We start from the raw sequence: 14,557 nt of genomic DNA on the forward strand, positions 1-14,557 counted from the left end.
TACTGGGATCATGGGATGTTCCATTGGGGCCTTGGGCGGTTGGGCCAAGACGCCAAGTATCAAGCTGTTTGAATGCTTCTCTTCAACATGGAATCAAGTATACAAATCAAAACCTGAAAGTAGTGCAAATGGTCTGGCAATGCCAGTTGTTCAGTTAATGTTGTCGACAAGTTAGATGTTTGTCATGTAATCATGTTTCAGAAACGGGAAATGTGGATCGAGTCATCGAGACGTTTGCCGTTCGGCAGTGACCCATCAACAATTGGCAATGTGGGTAGGCTTGTGAATGCTTTGGTTGCTTATGAGAATTTTTCTGTTGCGTAACCATGTTAACTATTCAACTTTATTTGTAATTTGCGCAGTCGGTCATAGAGCAAAGTAGCCTACGTCCGTCTCCAACCGTGGCTGTAACCAGAATCCTCGCATCAGTCGCATGAACATTGAACATAGATAGGCAGAGTTGAACAATTAAAGCATCCGCTACCACGGACTAAAAAGGGAGGCAACGTTAGATAAGCCCAATAATGCCGAAGGGATAACAGTATCGCAAGTTAACTCTAGCAATACCCACTTCGCAGCTCCTGCTTTTACCTCGACGTTCGCCAATAAAAACTGTACAATAATTGACACATTACAACTAATCTGCTTTGTCGATTACTCAATTGACATTGACGGTGAAGCAGATGGTTGAGTTGATTGGAAGAAATAACTCACATGACTGATGATGCATATGATGCACAACAGTTATGAGAAGTAAAGTTTCATTTGCATATGGATTTCGTAGTGTGTTTTTTCAGCCACCTAATAAATCAACTTTTCAACCACTAAACCCGCATTGGAGCCAACGCCAAGGCTTGAGCCTTGAATAAAATAGAATTGTCGGCACTGAAGAAATAGCCCATGGCATGTTACCGATTCTAGTACTTTTCGGGACTTGATTACGCAAGGGATCCGGCCTTTTAAACCCGATCTTTCCATAACTGACGATTGATTGAACTTATTGCAAGGCCCGTGAGGTGCTAGGCATTTAAAGACTGAATATATGGTCCTGCATAGCTTCGTCTAGTCCAGTGGTTCCCAAACTTTTTCAGGCTGGCGCCCCCATTGGCTCCCTAGTGAATTTCTAGCGCCCCCCACAGACATACGCCTCTTTCTTGAAATTTAGTACGCTGCAATTTTAAAAGATAAAGGTTGAACACAAATGTGTATTTCACAAATAGAACCCCATTTAGTGAACCAATATGTTTTTCAGCTGTTTTTACTGTTTCAGCACTAGAAATCTAGGACGTCGCGGGCGAATTTACGGCCGGACTCGTGGCCGGTCTCACGACCAATCTCCAAATTCAATTATCAAGTAATATCTTCCAAACTAATGAACGCAGCTCCATGAAACTTGGAAGATGTATTCATCAGAACCTAATGGTGATGTTTAGCTAGTATTTTTTTTTAATTTTACGTTCATTCGTGAGTTACGCGTACATTGCGAAACAGTCCGAAATTCGCAGTGATCAAAGAATTTGTTCCAAACTACTGAACATATTTGAACGAAATTTTGAACATACATTCCTAACTACCAATTGGTGATTTTTTAGCTCATGCAGTTTTTTTTCGATTTTACCTTTGTTAGCGAGTTTTTTTTTTTTTCATTTCACAGTTATTCTTGATTTCACACTTCGTTATATTCGGCCGGGTAATTTGTCACTTCAATTCGCGGCGATCAAGAAATTTCTTCTAAACTACAAAACAGATTTCAACGAAACTTTGCATATAAATACCTAACCTCTCAACGATGAGGTTTAGCTCGCGACAATTTTTCTATTTTGCTTTCGTTCACGAGTTATACAGATATAGGAGGAACGACAGGATTTTCTGCCGGCCGGTTTAGCCAAGAACACCCTGGAAGAACACCTTAGAACACCTTAGCCTGGAATGTACGTATAGCCGTATAACTCGCAAACGAAGGCAAAACGAAAAAATTGTAAACATCACCGTTGCTGAGGTTAGGTATTTATATACTAAGTTTCATTCAAATCTGCTCAGAAGTTTAGAAAATATTTGTTGATTACTGCGAATTTAAGCACGTATTGCTGTTTAAATCACGAATGAAGGTGAAATAAAAAACAACTCGCGAGCGAAGGAACGCTAAAAAATGTTTCACGAGTTAAACATTACCGTTCGGTAATTAGGACTGTAAATTCAAAATTTCGTCCGAATCTGTCAGTAGTTTAGAGGAAATTACTTGATCACTGTGAATTTCGCCCGTATTGCCATATAACAATGGCAAAAACAAACGATGGCAAAATTTCAACAATTTTAACGAGCAATACATTATCGTTAGGTCCTAATGAATACGTGTACCAAATTTCATCGAGTTAAGTTCATTAGTTTGAGAAATATTCATTGATCATTGAATTAAGAAATTGGCCGTGAGACCGGCCGTTAATTTGTCCGAGACGTAAAAGGTTCCAGAGGTTAAAACCACAGATCTGGGTGAAAAAACCATCGCTGGGAGTCATGTGCTGCACGTGTTGTGTACAAATCGTCAAACAAACGTTCGCACTTCTGACATCTACTTCGGACTACCGCCCCCCTTATCGCCCCCCTACCGCCCTCTTCTTCCTTACCGCCCCCCAAAATGTTTCCACCGCTCCTAGGGGAGCGATATCGCCCACTTTGGGAACCATTGGTCTAGTCTGTTCTTGAAGGCGTTCATACTCGGAGTGTCAACGATGCTATCAGGGGAGGCTGTTACTCATGTCGGTGACTCGAAGCGAGAAGAAATGTTGTCGCATGGATGTGTTACAATGCAGTTTTTTAGTTTACAGCAGTGACCCTTGGTGTTGGTTCTTGTTTCAAATTCTAGTAATCCTTCTGGGACCTTGTATAAACCGTGGGTATACTTGTATACTTTAATGAGGTCACCACGCAGACGTCGATAACAGGCCCTGGAAGCTTCATAATCTTTAACCTTTCTTCAGAAGGCTTGCCTTTTAGTCCCGGAATTATCTTTGTTGCACGTCTTTGAACACTCTCTGCTAAATTTTTGTCCTTTTCCAGTTTCGGTGACCACACGGCGTTTCCAAACTCCAGGTTTGGGCGCACGACAGCGGTAAGCAACAGTTTCATCGCTTCAGCATTTATGTACTAGTAAGAGCGTCTGATCAGCCCCCAGTCGTTCATTGGCTTTATTACCTTGAGCTGAAGCCGAATACTACATTGAATCACAGTGAACCAATTAATGGTGGGAGCCAACTTCCATGTCCGTAAATATAACTAATAAAATAAATAATAGTTATATTATAATAATATATAATATAATATTATTATATAACATAATATATAATAATAATATATAATATAATGGTGCACCATTCCATGTCCTTGAATATAATTAAAATTATTAGAATTGAATGTAGGTCTAACGCGATGTAAATAAATATTGATATTATGATTATGAACATTGTTGTAACTGCTTAACATCGCCCCTAACAAGCCCATTTGGTGACAAATATTGGGCGCAACGTTCAGAACTTCAGGGAAATCCTTTAATTGTTACGGTATCATTTATTTGTATTTTGTTAGAACGTTTTGAATACCTGATTTGAGAATTAAGTACTTGATTCATGATTTATTTTTTTGAACATTTAATCTTCGACCAACAACAATTTCCTTAACGGCGTACGCAAGTATGTATGTTAATTTTCCCTAATTGAAGCAACTGAATTATCTTCAATTTACATAATTACGCTACAAGGCCTTCAGTCGAGTGCCGTCGAGCTCCTGCAGCCGGCAGCTAATAGCTCCATCAATTCCAGCCACTTTTAAATGTGAAAAACAAACCATTTATTCAAATTCACGTTAAGAAATCTATTTTGCGCACGTTTTCGGGCCATTAAAAAAAACCTTACCGAAGTATTCCTCTCTTCTTGGAATTAGCATATGACGAAGGTGTTGAGTTCTTTTGAAATAAATATGAACATTACTAGCATTAATTTGTTCCAATGACAGAAAAAATTGACTTTACTCGGCTATCAAACAATAATGGAATTATTCTGGAGTGCCGAGACATGTTATAGGTTTATCCGCTTATGCAAAGTGATCCGATGATTTACCGGCGCCCCAATATACTGGTAAGACTTTTGGGTCTCAGCTGGGCTTATAGCATGCAGAGCCTGACGCATCCGATCAATAAATAAAGAAGATCGTCAGTACATCTTTCGTTTCCTGAACCAAAATTTTGTGGGAAATTACTGAAAATATAAAAAAGACATTCCTGCGATTTACTGAAAATATAAAAAAAAGACATTCCTGCGATGAAACTGTATACAGTGTGAACGGTGTACGTGATCGACGCTGCTCGGAGCCGTGAATCAAAGGTTATTTTTGACAGTTGAGTCGTTGAATTCCTACGGATTCGTTGAAATTGCTCTCAGAGAAATGAGCGTGTCATATTTCAAAAATGGTGACACACTTCTTGCAAGGAGCGCTGATACGCTCCTTTGCTGGGTCAAACTGGGTCAGGATGACCCACAATAGTGCATCTAGTCTCACTTGCTTTTTTGATTGTGTTTGATCATCTATCAGCATTATTTACGTTGTGTTAGGTCATCAGCATTTCCAGAACTATAATTATTCCTTATACATAAACTGAAAGTCGACGTCGCTGCATCTTTTCTTCGGCTTTGGCGTCAGCAAGTGGAAGAGCAACGAATGAAGAGAATGAACAGCGGGAAGAAACAAGTAAAAGTATGATTAACGAATATTTAATGAAAATACTGTCAATGACTTTTCTTTTGTTTTTAGGAGAAATGTGCGATAGGAATCTTTTAATCACTTTGCATCGTTAGTGACTCTTTGCCATGTATTGTGCCATCATGTTAATATACTCAATATACGGAACCATCAACTTAATTATTGACTATAGCATAACTCTACGAGTGTGGCTGTGACGGGAGGGGGGCTATGTTGCATTCGAAGCTTCTTCAATGACATCAGCGGAATTTTTTCTCATAGCCTTGAATCAATTCCCTATTGTACGTCTTCACTTGATATTGTGCAATTTCATTCAAATTTTTGAAATAATTAGTGATGTTTGCTGGACTTGTTGAAATAACAATAGAGAATAAATTGAGTAAATGCGTTCATATTCATTATTTGGCAAAGCTTTATATATTACATTATTATAAATATTTGATGCGCTTATTAGCGCATTTTCTCATTTATGGAAAAAATGCACTATTGTGCTCGCAAAGTCCGTCCGTCTGTCCGTGACCTCAAGTTTTCGTCGACGAGAAAATGCGCTCTCTGTCACTCACTGCAGTGAGTACTGAGTTATAATTTTTTATTTTATTACGCGCAGTTTCTCCCCAAAACAACTTCACAATTTCGTTTCATTCTAATTTCCATTAACCGCTGAATATAGTATCCATATTAAGAGGTAAGTTAAAAAGATTTATATCAGTCGGGGCACGCGACGTTTCCATTAAGCGTTTTTAGGTCTGAGAAGTTCCGAATAATAATTTTGATCAAGTATATGCATATAAATGAGATCCTGAGTTCGGAATCCCCTACCACATACTCTACGGTGGTCGGTGGTCTGATGAACTCGGTCAGATTCTAGGACAGTTAAATGTTAAAAAAAATATAACTCTGTACTCACTGCAGTGAGTGACAGAGAGCGCATTTTCTCGTCGACGAAAACTTGAGGTCACGGACAGACGGACGGACAGACAGACAGACGGACATGGCGAGCACAATAGTGCATTTTTTCCATAAATGAGAAATTGCGCTAAAAAGAAAGACCAGACATCGGTTAACACTAAGCTTCATTTTTAGTGCATTTATTCACCGTTGAACATTGATTATCACTTTTCATGTTAATATTTGAACAAAAATGCATTAGAATCCTTCATAGCAATGGAATAAATATTGAGGATACAAATATAAAGTATACTGCAGATAAAATTTATTTCTGATACATATTGATAACGAATTGTCTTATGCCATGACATGCCGTTCTGACGGCTACATAGATATTTAAGAATGCTGATCCCTCTGTAAGGGAGCATTGAATTAGGGTTTTAATTGATTTATACACATAAGGATTACGGATTACACCGAGCACATGTAGTGACGACAAGCCCTTCAACATAAATTTTCGTCCATCTTCTCCTGGGGACTGCAAATGCAATATAGAATTAACACGGAGAAAACTAATGCGTTTTTAAATCGAGGGTTCGTAAAAATGTATACGTGTTTTAAATGAAATATTTACAGTCACATTTGAGGTCCTGCTTAATTGAACATTTTACACGATGTTCAATACTTTCAACGTGATAAGGAAATAGCCTAAATTCAGAGTGAGAAATTTGTGAAACAATTTACAGATGAACCCCAGAAGTCGCCCGTATTCGATACATAATTGGAAGCAGACATAAAATTAAAATAATATCATGACTCTGAAGCATACCCGCCTCACGGGATCATCATAAAAACGTTGCTATCTTATGCTCATTCGTCGCAAGATGGCGTTAGTCCGCAGCTTTATTCTATTACGTAGTTCATGCGATTTTGTGGACACATCCCAATTGGATAATTGGATTCCGAAATCGAAGCTTCTCGGAACACATAACGTCAACTTCCGTAGTATCACTGCACATGACAATTACTAAACAATTATAGTTTAAAATAAGAAACTTCAAGCATGAAATAAAATGAAAGAAGGTACAATTGAAAGAGACGCTGTCAAACTAACTACTAACTAATTTAAAATCTAACTATCATAGTCAGAATTATGCAGCGTAGTAGATTTTGTCGTTTCTTCAATTGACTTAAACATTGAATGATTCATTATCAACCACAATTTACACACGACACGATTAGTATATATATTCAAATTATAATCTGATTATGTATATTAATGAATTCTTAGAACATCTGAAGATGGAAGACATTTATAGGGCTTACAATCATAAGTCTAACTAACATCTATAGATTATTTTCGCATACATTTTTATGGGGTTAACTGTTGACTGTGTTCTAACTTCGTTACTTCAAATCCTCAAGACCGGGAAGCATAGAGACAATGGATCATCGCCGACATTTTCTTGTATGATTTGGAAGCTTTATGCAGATTTCCCAGAAACTTGTAATATTTAGATGCGGTCCGATATTTTCTTCAAATCTTTTTTTAACAGTCGCAAACACCACCCCTTGACTTGAGAAAATGAAGCTACCTAGCATCACATTCTAAACAACGACCGTTTCTGAACCTACACAAAAGTTGCCAGGTAAGAGAATTTCATCACAAAAATGAGTATAGGTTCCCTTATACAAAGGGTCTATCAAAGACATTAGGATTATATTGTAATTGTTGGTACATGTGGAACTTGTCAGCATTTACACTTTCCATAATCAGGATCAAATCCGTCAACTGTTTATTCGTGATAATGTATAATCATTACCATCGTATTTTATGCAACTGTGCTGCAACAGAAAATGCTCACTATATCAGAAGATTGACTACTTATCTATTTAATCAAAGATTATTTTACAAAAATGTGGGTGTATTAATTAGTGGTAACTGCATTATACGAATAAGTGCAACTACATATGAGAAATCCGCGAGCGAACTGACTACGTGCGCTTATCGTACTTCTGGCAAGACTGTCATGGAAGACAATGGTTGTTAAAATGTTTTTTACTCACAATCCACATCAATTGTATGAATTTGACTATACAATAAGATCTTGAAAATTGCTTTAGGCCGACATCAACCTAATTTTAGAAAAATCTATAATATATATGCTAATTTTATGCAATATTTTCTTTCACAAGCCATGAGCTATGAAGTTGAATAAGAAACTGAATGCACAATACAAATGTGCTCATAATTTTGACCTAATATCCGGTCATAACTCTGTGCCTAATCCCAATAAATGAATGCTTAAGCACTGCTTTTTCAGGAAATTGTGCAGTTGCAAAGCGGCAGAGCGTCTCTACTTCAATAATTTGCTGCTCTAACTTGCCGTACAAGAATGACCATCAACATCGTGAAGGGCTGCAATTGGGCCAATTACGGCTACGCCTCCGCGGGCGCGGCCTTCACGGTAACACCGAGACAAATGACACAAGATTAGCGCCAGTATTTTACAATCAAAAACGTCAGCAACGTGTCCTTGTGCAACATATGTTGCCTGAACATCTGCAACAGAATCTATTTGGACATTAAAATTCGTAACTAATGTCTTCATTTTTGTACTCAACTAGCAAAAAATTTAAGAGATCTTTGGTTCAATTTCACAAGGTTCAAATCAAATAAGGGATAGTAGAGTCTAAAAATGTCATCATAAAATGATTCATGCAATTAGCGAAGATTACCATAATTTTATCTTTGGCAAAATCGAATGCCCTGCCGCAATATTAATGGCGATAAAAAATTTAGCTTTGCATCAGTTATTCCTTACGTCAGACCGCTTTGTGAGGACTCTCAACAGGCGTAGAGTGGAGGCAGCTTTACATGTTGTAGCCGATGTAGGAGAGTGGAGGCTGATTTACATGTTGTAGCCGTTGTAGGAGAGTGGAGGCTGATTTACATAGTAGAGTGGAGGCAGCTTTACATGTTGTAGCCGTTTTAGTAGAGTGGAGGCAGCTTTACATGTTGTACCCGTTGTAGTAGAGTGGAGGCAGCTTTACATGTTGTAGCCGTTATAGTAGAGTGGGGGCAGCTTTACATGTTGTAGCCGTTGTAGTAGAACTCTGGGAACCAGTTCAGGCGGGCCAGACGTGCAGCTAAAAGCAAAATTGAGCAATTCATTATTTGTTTAGAATCGACATGACGGAAAACCTAGTCAGTTGCCTGCATGAAAACTATTTGCACGGCATGCACCTTGAAACAGATATTGAAATAATCACAAAATAAAATAACTAAGCAGGAGCTATTTTTATTTTTTAGCGATTTTCAGGGTTAGAATCTTCGGGAATTCCGACGGTATCCAAATTCACTTGACCATAAAGAACTAACAAGACCAGATATTGCTTTGTAGGCAGGCAAGCCAGTCAATGTGTCACGTTCCGAGAAGTTTTCAATGCCCTAAACTTTTTCCAACTTTAAATCTTTATTCTCATTCGCAAATTAAATTTTGACAGGAAATGATAGCCACTTATGGTGACGAAACACTATTGAAGATTTAAGAATTCCCTTTATAAAGTTATTGGTAATAATTTTTTGAAGCGATATGAAGTCTTTGCGTCTAACACAGTTGTGTTCTTATATAGCCTCTGCTATTCTAGAGCCAGCAATCAAAACAATTATGAATTTTTGTTCCTTTTAGTCAGAGTTTGCTTAGAGAGACGGCGTGAAGCGAGCCTTGATTGCACACTGAATGCTGATGTTCCTTAAATTTCTTTTGATCACTCACGTTGCCATGGTTATCATCAATGATGACACAATTTAGGGGGAATACAAGGAATTTTGACATGAAATTTCAGTAATAAAGAGAAGAAAGAAATTTTGTAGATCAATTGTAGGTATAACCTTCAAAAATTTTGAGTAGCACCAATTTTTACGCTTTGTTATGTGGTTAAAAATAATTTTATTACCCTAGAATTACTTTAGAAAAACTGGATTGGATTACTATTTTTTCTCAACGTCGAAAAAAGTTCTGATGTGTGAAGACAAGACTACAAAAAAGCCCAATTTTTGATGAAACATTTAATTTCCATAATGGAAATAGCTCGTGGAGAAGTTGGAACGGTCTCACAAGAAATCAATTGCTTCAGCGCTTCATTATAAATTTAATCCATTGATAAGGGAGAAACATTTTTACTGACATTTTTCGTTCTCAAAAGTTGAGCAAAATAATTTGTCTGCTCTCGCGATCCGAGCTTTGACTGTTTGCCGGCCCACGCATGCAGCAGCTCCCAAAGTTTGCAAAAACGCTCAGTCTCTTAGAACAAGAGATCAAGTTTCCCGTATCCACGTTCATTCATTCTAGGGAGAAAAATTGGGTGCACACATCATGATGTTGAATTTAACCACGTTGATCCAGGGTTCCTAAGCAGTAAGATTGCAGACAAAAATCGTGTCTACGCATGTAAACTGCGGGATTCATAGTCATTAGAAATGATGGAAAAACTTTACTGCGCGTCAAGTCATATGGTTCAAATATTTTTGAATAGTGGATAATTTTAAGTCATTAGGACGTAAGATAAAAAATTTCAGCAGGAATACTCACGCAAGAATTTCTTAACTGGCATGTCCTCCTCCGATCCTCCAACGAAGTCCATGCCTCCCGCCTTCTCGAAGTCTGGTGCAAAATTTATGCCAGCGGAGATGGGAAGAATGTCATCGTCATCATAATACTCGAGTGATCGTTTGTGTCGTCCTCCATGGTCATCATTGCCGTATTCGTCTTCATTTTCAGCCTCTGAAGCATTACGCTTGGTCCTCATTTCACCAGCAGAAGGGCTCTTGAAATTAAGCGCAGAACCAAGGAAACGCTTATCAGCGCTACCGTCAGATTTGCTGCCCATGTCAGTATTTTTGGAATTATCTACAAGCGACGCATAGAATCGCTTGTCTTCATTCTTATTGTCAGTGCCCGACTGAATGATGGATTCTACGAAACGTTTTTCAGTGTCGTGATTCGGTTCCTCTGCCCAGGAGGATCCCGGTCCTCCATTCCCGAAGTTCCGGCGCGAGCCTATCGCTGAACCGCGAAATCCATTGTTTCCAATTTTGAATGCAAGCCTTGAGTTAATGGCCGATCCTAAAAATCGCTTGATCCCGGAATTACCAAGAAAAGGTGTTTCAGAATTTTTCAGCGAACCAAGAAAACGTTTGCCTTCAATTGTACGAGACCCCAGCAATGATCCAATGTGTCTTTTTGTTTCATTTTCCTCAAAGGGTTCATCCTGATACAGAGACCTCATCCTGGAACTGCCTAGCAATGAAGAGAAATGTCGTTTTCCAGGAAAAGAACTGTACAGATTTCCATGTGCATTTGTATCCAGCAAGGAACCCAAGTACCTTTTCTGCAGTTCATCCAGTTGATTTTCTTCTTCGCTGGTAGTCTGATCATAATTTGGTTCTCGCTTGTTTACTTTACCTCGAAGAGCAGACCCAATGTGTTTCTTTCCTGGTGTTTTGAAACTGAAACTCTTCATGACGGATCCAACAGAACGCTTCTCGTATTCATCAGCATCGCTGTTTGCGTCGTCTACGTCGTAAAACTGTTGATCATCCAACGATCCAGCATGGCGTTTGGTGATGTGACGTCCCTGAGAGTATGGACTGTATCGATTAATGAGAGAGGCGTAGCTTCTTTTATCGAAGTCATTGCCTTGCCTATCTAAGATTGATCCCAAAACGTTGCTGCTGGGCCCGAGATCTGAGTCCCTTAAAGCGGATGATTTTAGAAGCGAAGCCACAAACCGTTTTGTATCGCTTTTTGAGTCATCCAGGATTGAAGAAAACGACCTCTTGCCTGCTATTCCAATACCACTTTGACTCTTCAACAGGGAAGAAAACGGACGTTTGCCTTTGAATGAATCACTCTTAAGTAAGGAAGCAACATTCCTTTTTTCATACCCTTCACCAGGCGCACCGTAATCGTTTTCAAGAAGTGAACTGAAAAATCGTTTGGAAGGGGCATCACCGTAGTAATTCATTCGATTCATCCTTGCATAATACTGGGGGAGGTTTTCTGATTTCAGGAGCGATGCTAAATATCGTTTGTCAGGTCTATCATAAGTTTGATATTTTCCACCCGACTGTCCCCTGAAGCGCAGAGCCGGACCGATATGCCGCTTATAGCCCTGCATGAATGATGGTATAGTTTTGCTATTGACGAGAGAAGCGATGTTTCGCTTATCCATCGCGTATGGATCAGAGTCATCTTCAACGTTGTAATCTTCCTCTGGCTCCACAAAACTGTCGATTTCTTCACCGACGCCATCAAAGTCTCCATCAAACCGCTTATTTGCAGCAGGGAAAAGAGCAGTGTTTCGACCTCCTGTTCTGGCAAGCCATGCGACATTCCTTTTGTCTTCTCCTCGTGGACGGAAGAAGAACTTGCGGTTGCCGCTTCGTGCCCAGTAAGCGACGTTTCTCTTTATTGGAATGTAGCTGTCAGTTTGCTCTGCGACCTCATCGTAATCTGTCGCGCACACCATACAGAAAACCTGCACGATGGCAACATACAATTAAGAAGGAATTCGGGTTAATGGAAAGATCGCACTAAAAAGAGAGAAGCCAAGAGTGAGAACATCGCAGTTCTAATGCATCACCGAGGAGGAAATCTGACGATGAAGAAAAATATTAATGATTGAATTAGTTGATGACTTAGTATGGGTTTCTAAATTTCAGAGTTGAAATCAATTAAAGCTCACACATTTATTTTTATTTCTACGGGAAAATTTACTTTGCGTCCGAGAAACTTCTCTGAATGTGATGCTTTCGTTCGAAATGCTCGAGTTAAACTTCTTCACCAACTTAAACTTCTTCATTTTTGAACTTATTGTAGCCGCGACTAAAAGTTAAAACGAAAAAAGGGACGTTACTACAAACTTTCATAAAATGGCGAGTGAAATTTTCGAAAATTGATTACTTCAAATCCACAATGATGCAACCCTATGCGATTTAGCTCTTTGAATATAAGACCTAACGTTTGAACTGGAAATAATTCTGAAAATACTTTCGCTTGTGTAGGCGTCATTTTCGATTATGTGTGATTCATAATTCATTGACATGAAATACTGCACCGCATGTGGGAAATATAACGCAGTTTTTGTCTATAATATTTTGTTCTTTTATGTTATTGGAGCCAAGAACGCATTAATTTTATGATTTGTACGTGTAATTGCCAAAGGCATACCAGCGACTTGATCGATTCGGTCTGGAGTTATGAACCGCTAGCAGAGTCGTGAAGAGACCATCAAATCACGGATTATGGTGTCGTAAAGCAGCACGTGTGAGGGCATAAACATGGAGTGCGCAGTAGCTTAGTTCGTTAGTGTAGGTGAATATTACGTCGCAACATGTCAGTCAATCAGGATCTTTTTGTTCCTTGGGATCGAGTGAAGAACTCAAGAAGTTATCGAGTGCTAATTTATGACGGCAGCTGGGATGTTCTTCAAAACAGTTTTGACCCTGGACTAGCATTGGAGAGTGGAACTGGAGTGATTAGAAGAAACAGGGGCAGAACCAAAATGATATTATAATAAACTTTTAACGTTTCATATGATTTTTCTTTGTGGTTTTTGGCGCAAATTGATCGAAATCTTGTACGACGGCTCATGCTTTTCTAAGCGAAATAAAAACACAAGAATGAAAACTTTGGGATTAAATTTTTCACTCACGAAACGAACAATGGAAATGTATAATATTTTTTATTTCTCAATAACAGTTATGACACTGGTGACTCCTAATGCGCTTGATGTTTTTATCCGCATTTAAACACTCTTTGAAGTCTATTAAATTTGCGTTACTACGTCAGGAATCCAAACGGTTCATACAGCTCATCATAAATCACCATTGGACCGCGATTGAGTCTTAAGGCCTTCCGATACACCGATATCGAGGGAGCGGGCCGGTGACTTCCCGACGTTGGCCAGAAACACGAGCCAATAAGTGATTACACGGCGACGTCCAAAGCAAAACCACCTGCATGGAAAGGGTAAACATTTTTTCCGGTGAGTGGAATGGTAAATATTTTGGTGCAATACCTGCTACTAACGTTTATGATTCGCAAGGATTTTTCGAACCTTAATATTTTTCAATAGTGTAAAATAATGTTCTTGGTCCCACACATAAAATGCTAATTTTGCGGCTCACTAAGTTTTAATTTCAAGTTTATCAACTGCCAAGGGTGATAAATAGAGTTCATCTCGGAGGCGAGTTTTCTTCAAGTCTTGACTTGCAATTTTGGTGAGAGTCTCTTCACAAAGAACATCAAGCGCCATTCAGTAGGCAATAAGTGGCGCGGAAGGCTGCGCAATTAAGGGAGTTGGTAGACTCATTTGTGCCGTGCAGTCTTTGCCAGGCTGAGTAAAACACGGACCGCCTTCAGACCAACTCGGAAAAAATTCCTGATAATTTTCACACTCGAAGAGAAAAAAAAATAAAATTCAAATAACATGTATCTAAATGTAAATTTTTTCAGTATCCGTCTGCATCCCTTTTCGACATACGCTGATCAGGTGTCATTGGTTTTTCATGAATTTTGCCGCTTTTGCACTTTGAATGGCCCCTGCAAGTCTGTTCTTGCGGAAGAGGCTTCAATTTAAGAACCGAGTTAATTTCCGGGAAGCTGGCTTATCCGTTGATCATGGCTTGCTTATGCCCCTCGGGGGTCTAAATTTCGTGGAAGCCTTGAGTTCGTCGAAAGCAGCAACTTAAAATGATGACAACGTAAGATTCCAAGAAATCATCTAGAATTGGGACTTCTTAAAGCCTCTGGCCCTTTGACGTGATTTCTACGACATATGATGATTAATAATGATACAATTTAAGACGTTTCAAATCTAGAGTGTGGATCAGCAATACGATAGTTTATGG

The 14,557-nt window shown here is 39.0% G+C and overlaps 1 protein-coding gene across 2 annotated transcripts in view; it reads right to left on the reverse strand.

Annotated features, from left to right (window-relative positions):
* Nucleotides 1–5,950: 5,950 nt before the first annotated feature.
* Nucleotides 5,951–14,557, reverse strand: part of LOC108679886 — a 28,169-nt gene continuing 19,562 nt past the window's right edge. The window contains exons 3-5 of one of the 2 annotated variants that reach the window (XM_018168627.2): nt 10,236–12,183; nt 8,733–8,790; nt 5,951–8,594 (exon numbers count right to left, since the gene is read on the reverse strand). In XM_018168627.2, the coding sequence (XP_018024116.1) occupies nt 8,591–8,594; nt 8,733–8,790; nt 10,236–12,183 (2,010 nt within the window). In that variant the 3' untranslated portion in view covers nt 5,951–8,590. Of the gene's footprint in view, nt 8,595–8,724; nt 8,791–10,235; nt 12,184–14,557 lie in introns of both variants that reach the window. The other variant, XM_018168628.2, reaches the window with a different exon arrangement.

This window comes from Hyalella azteca, unplaced genomic scaffold, assembly GCF_000764305.2.
Source record: "Hyalella azteca isolate HAZT.00-mixed unplaced genomic scaffold, Hazt_2.0.2 contig11639, whole genome shotgun sequence".
NCBI lineage: Eukaryota > Metazoa > Arthropoda > Malacostraca > Amphipoda > Hyalellidae > Hyalella > Hyalella azteca.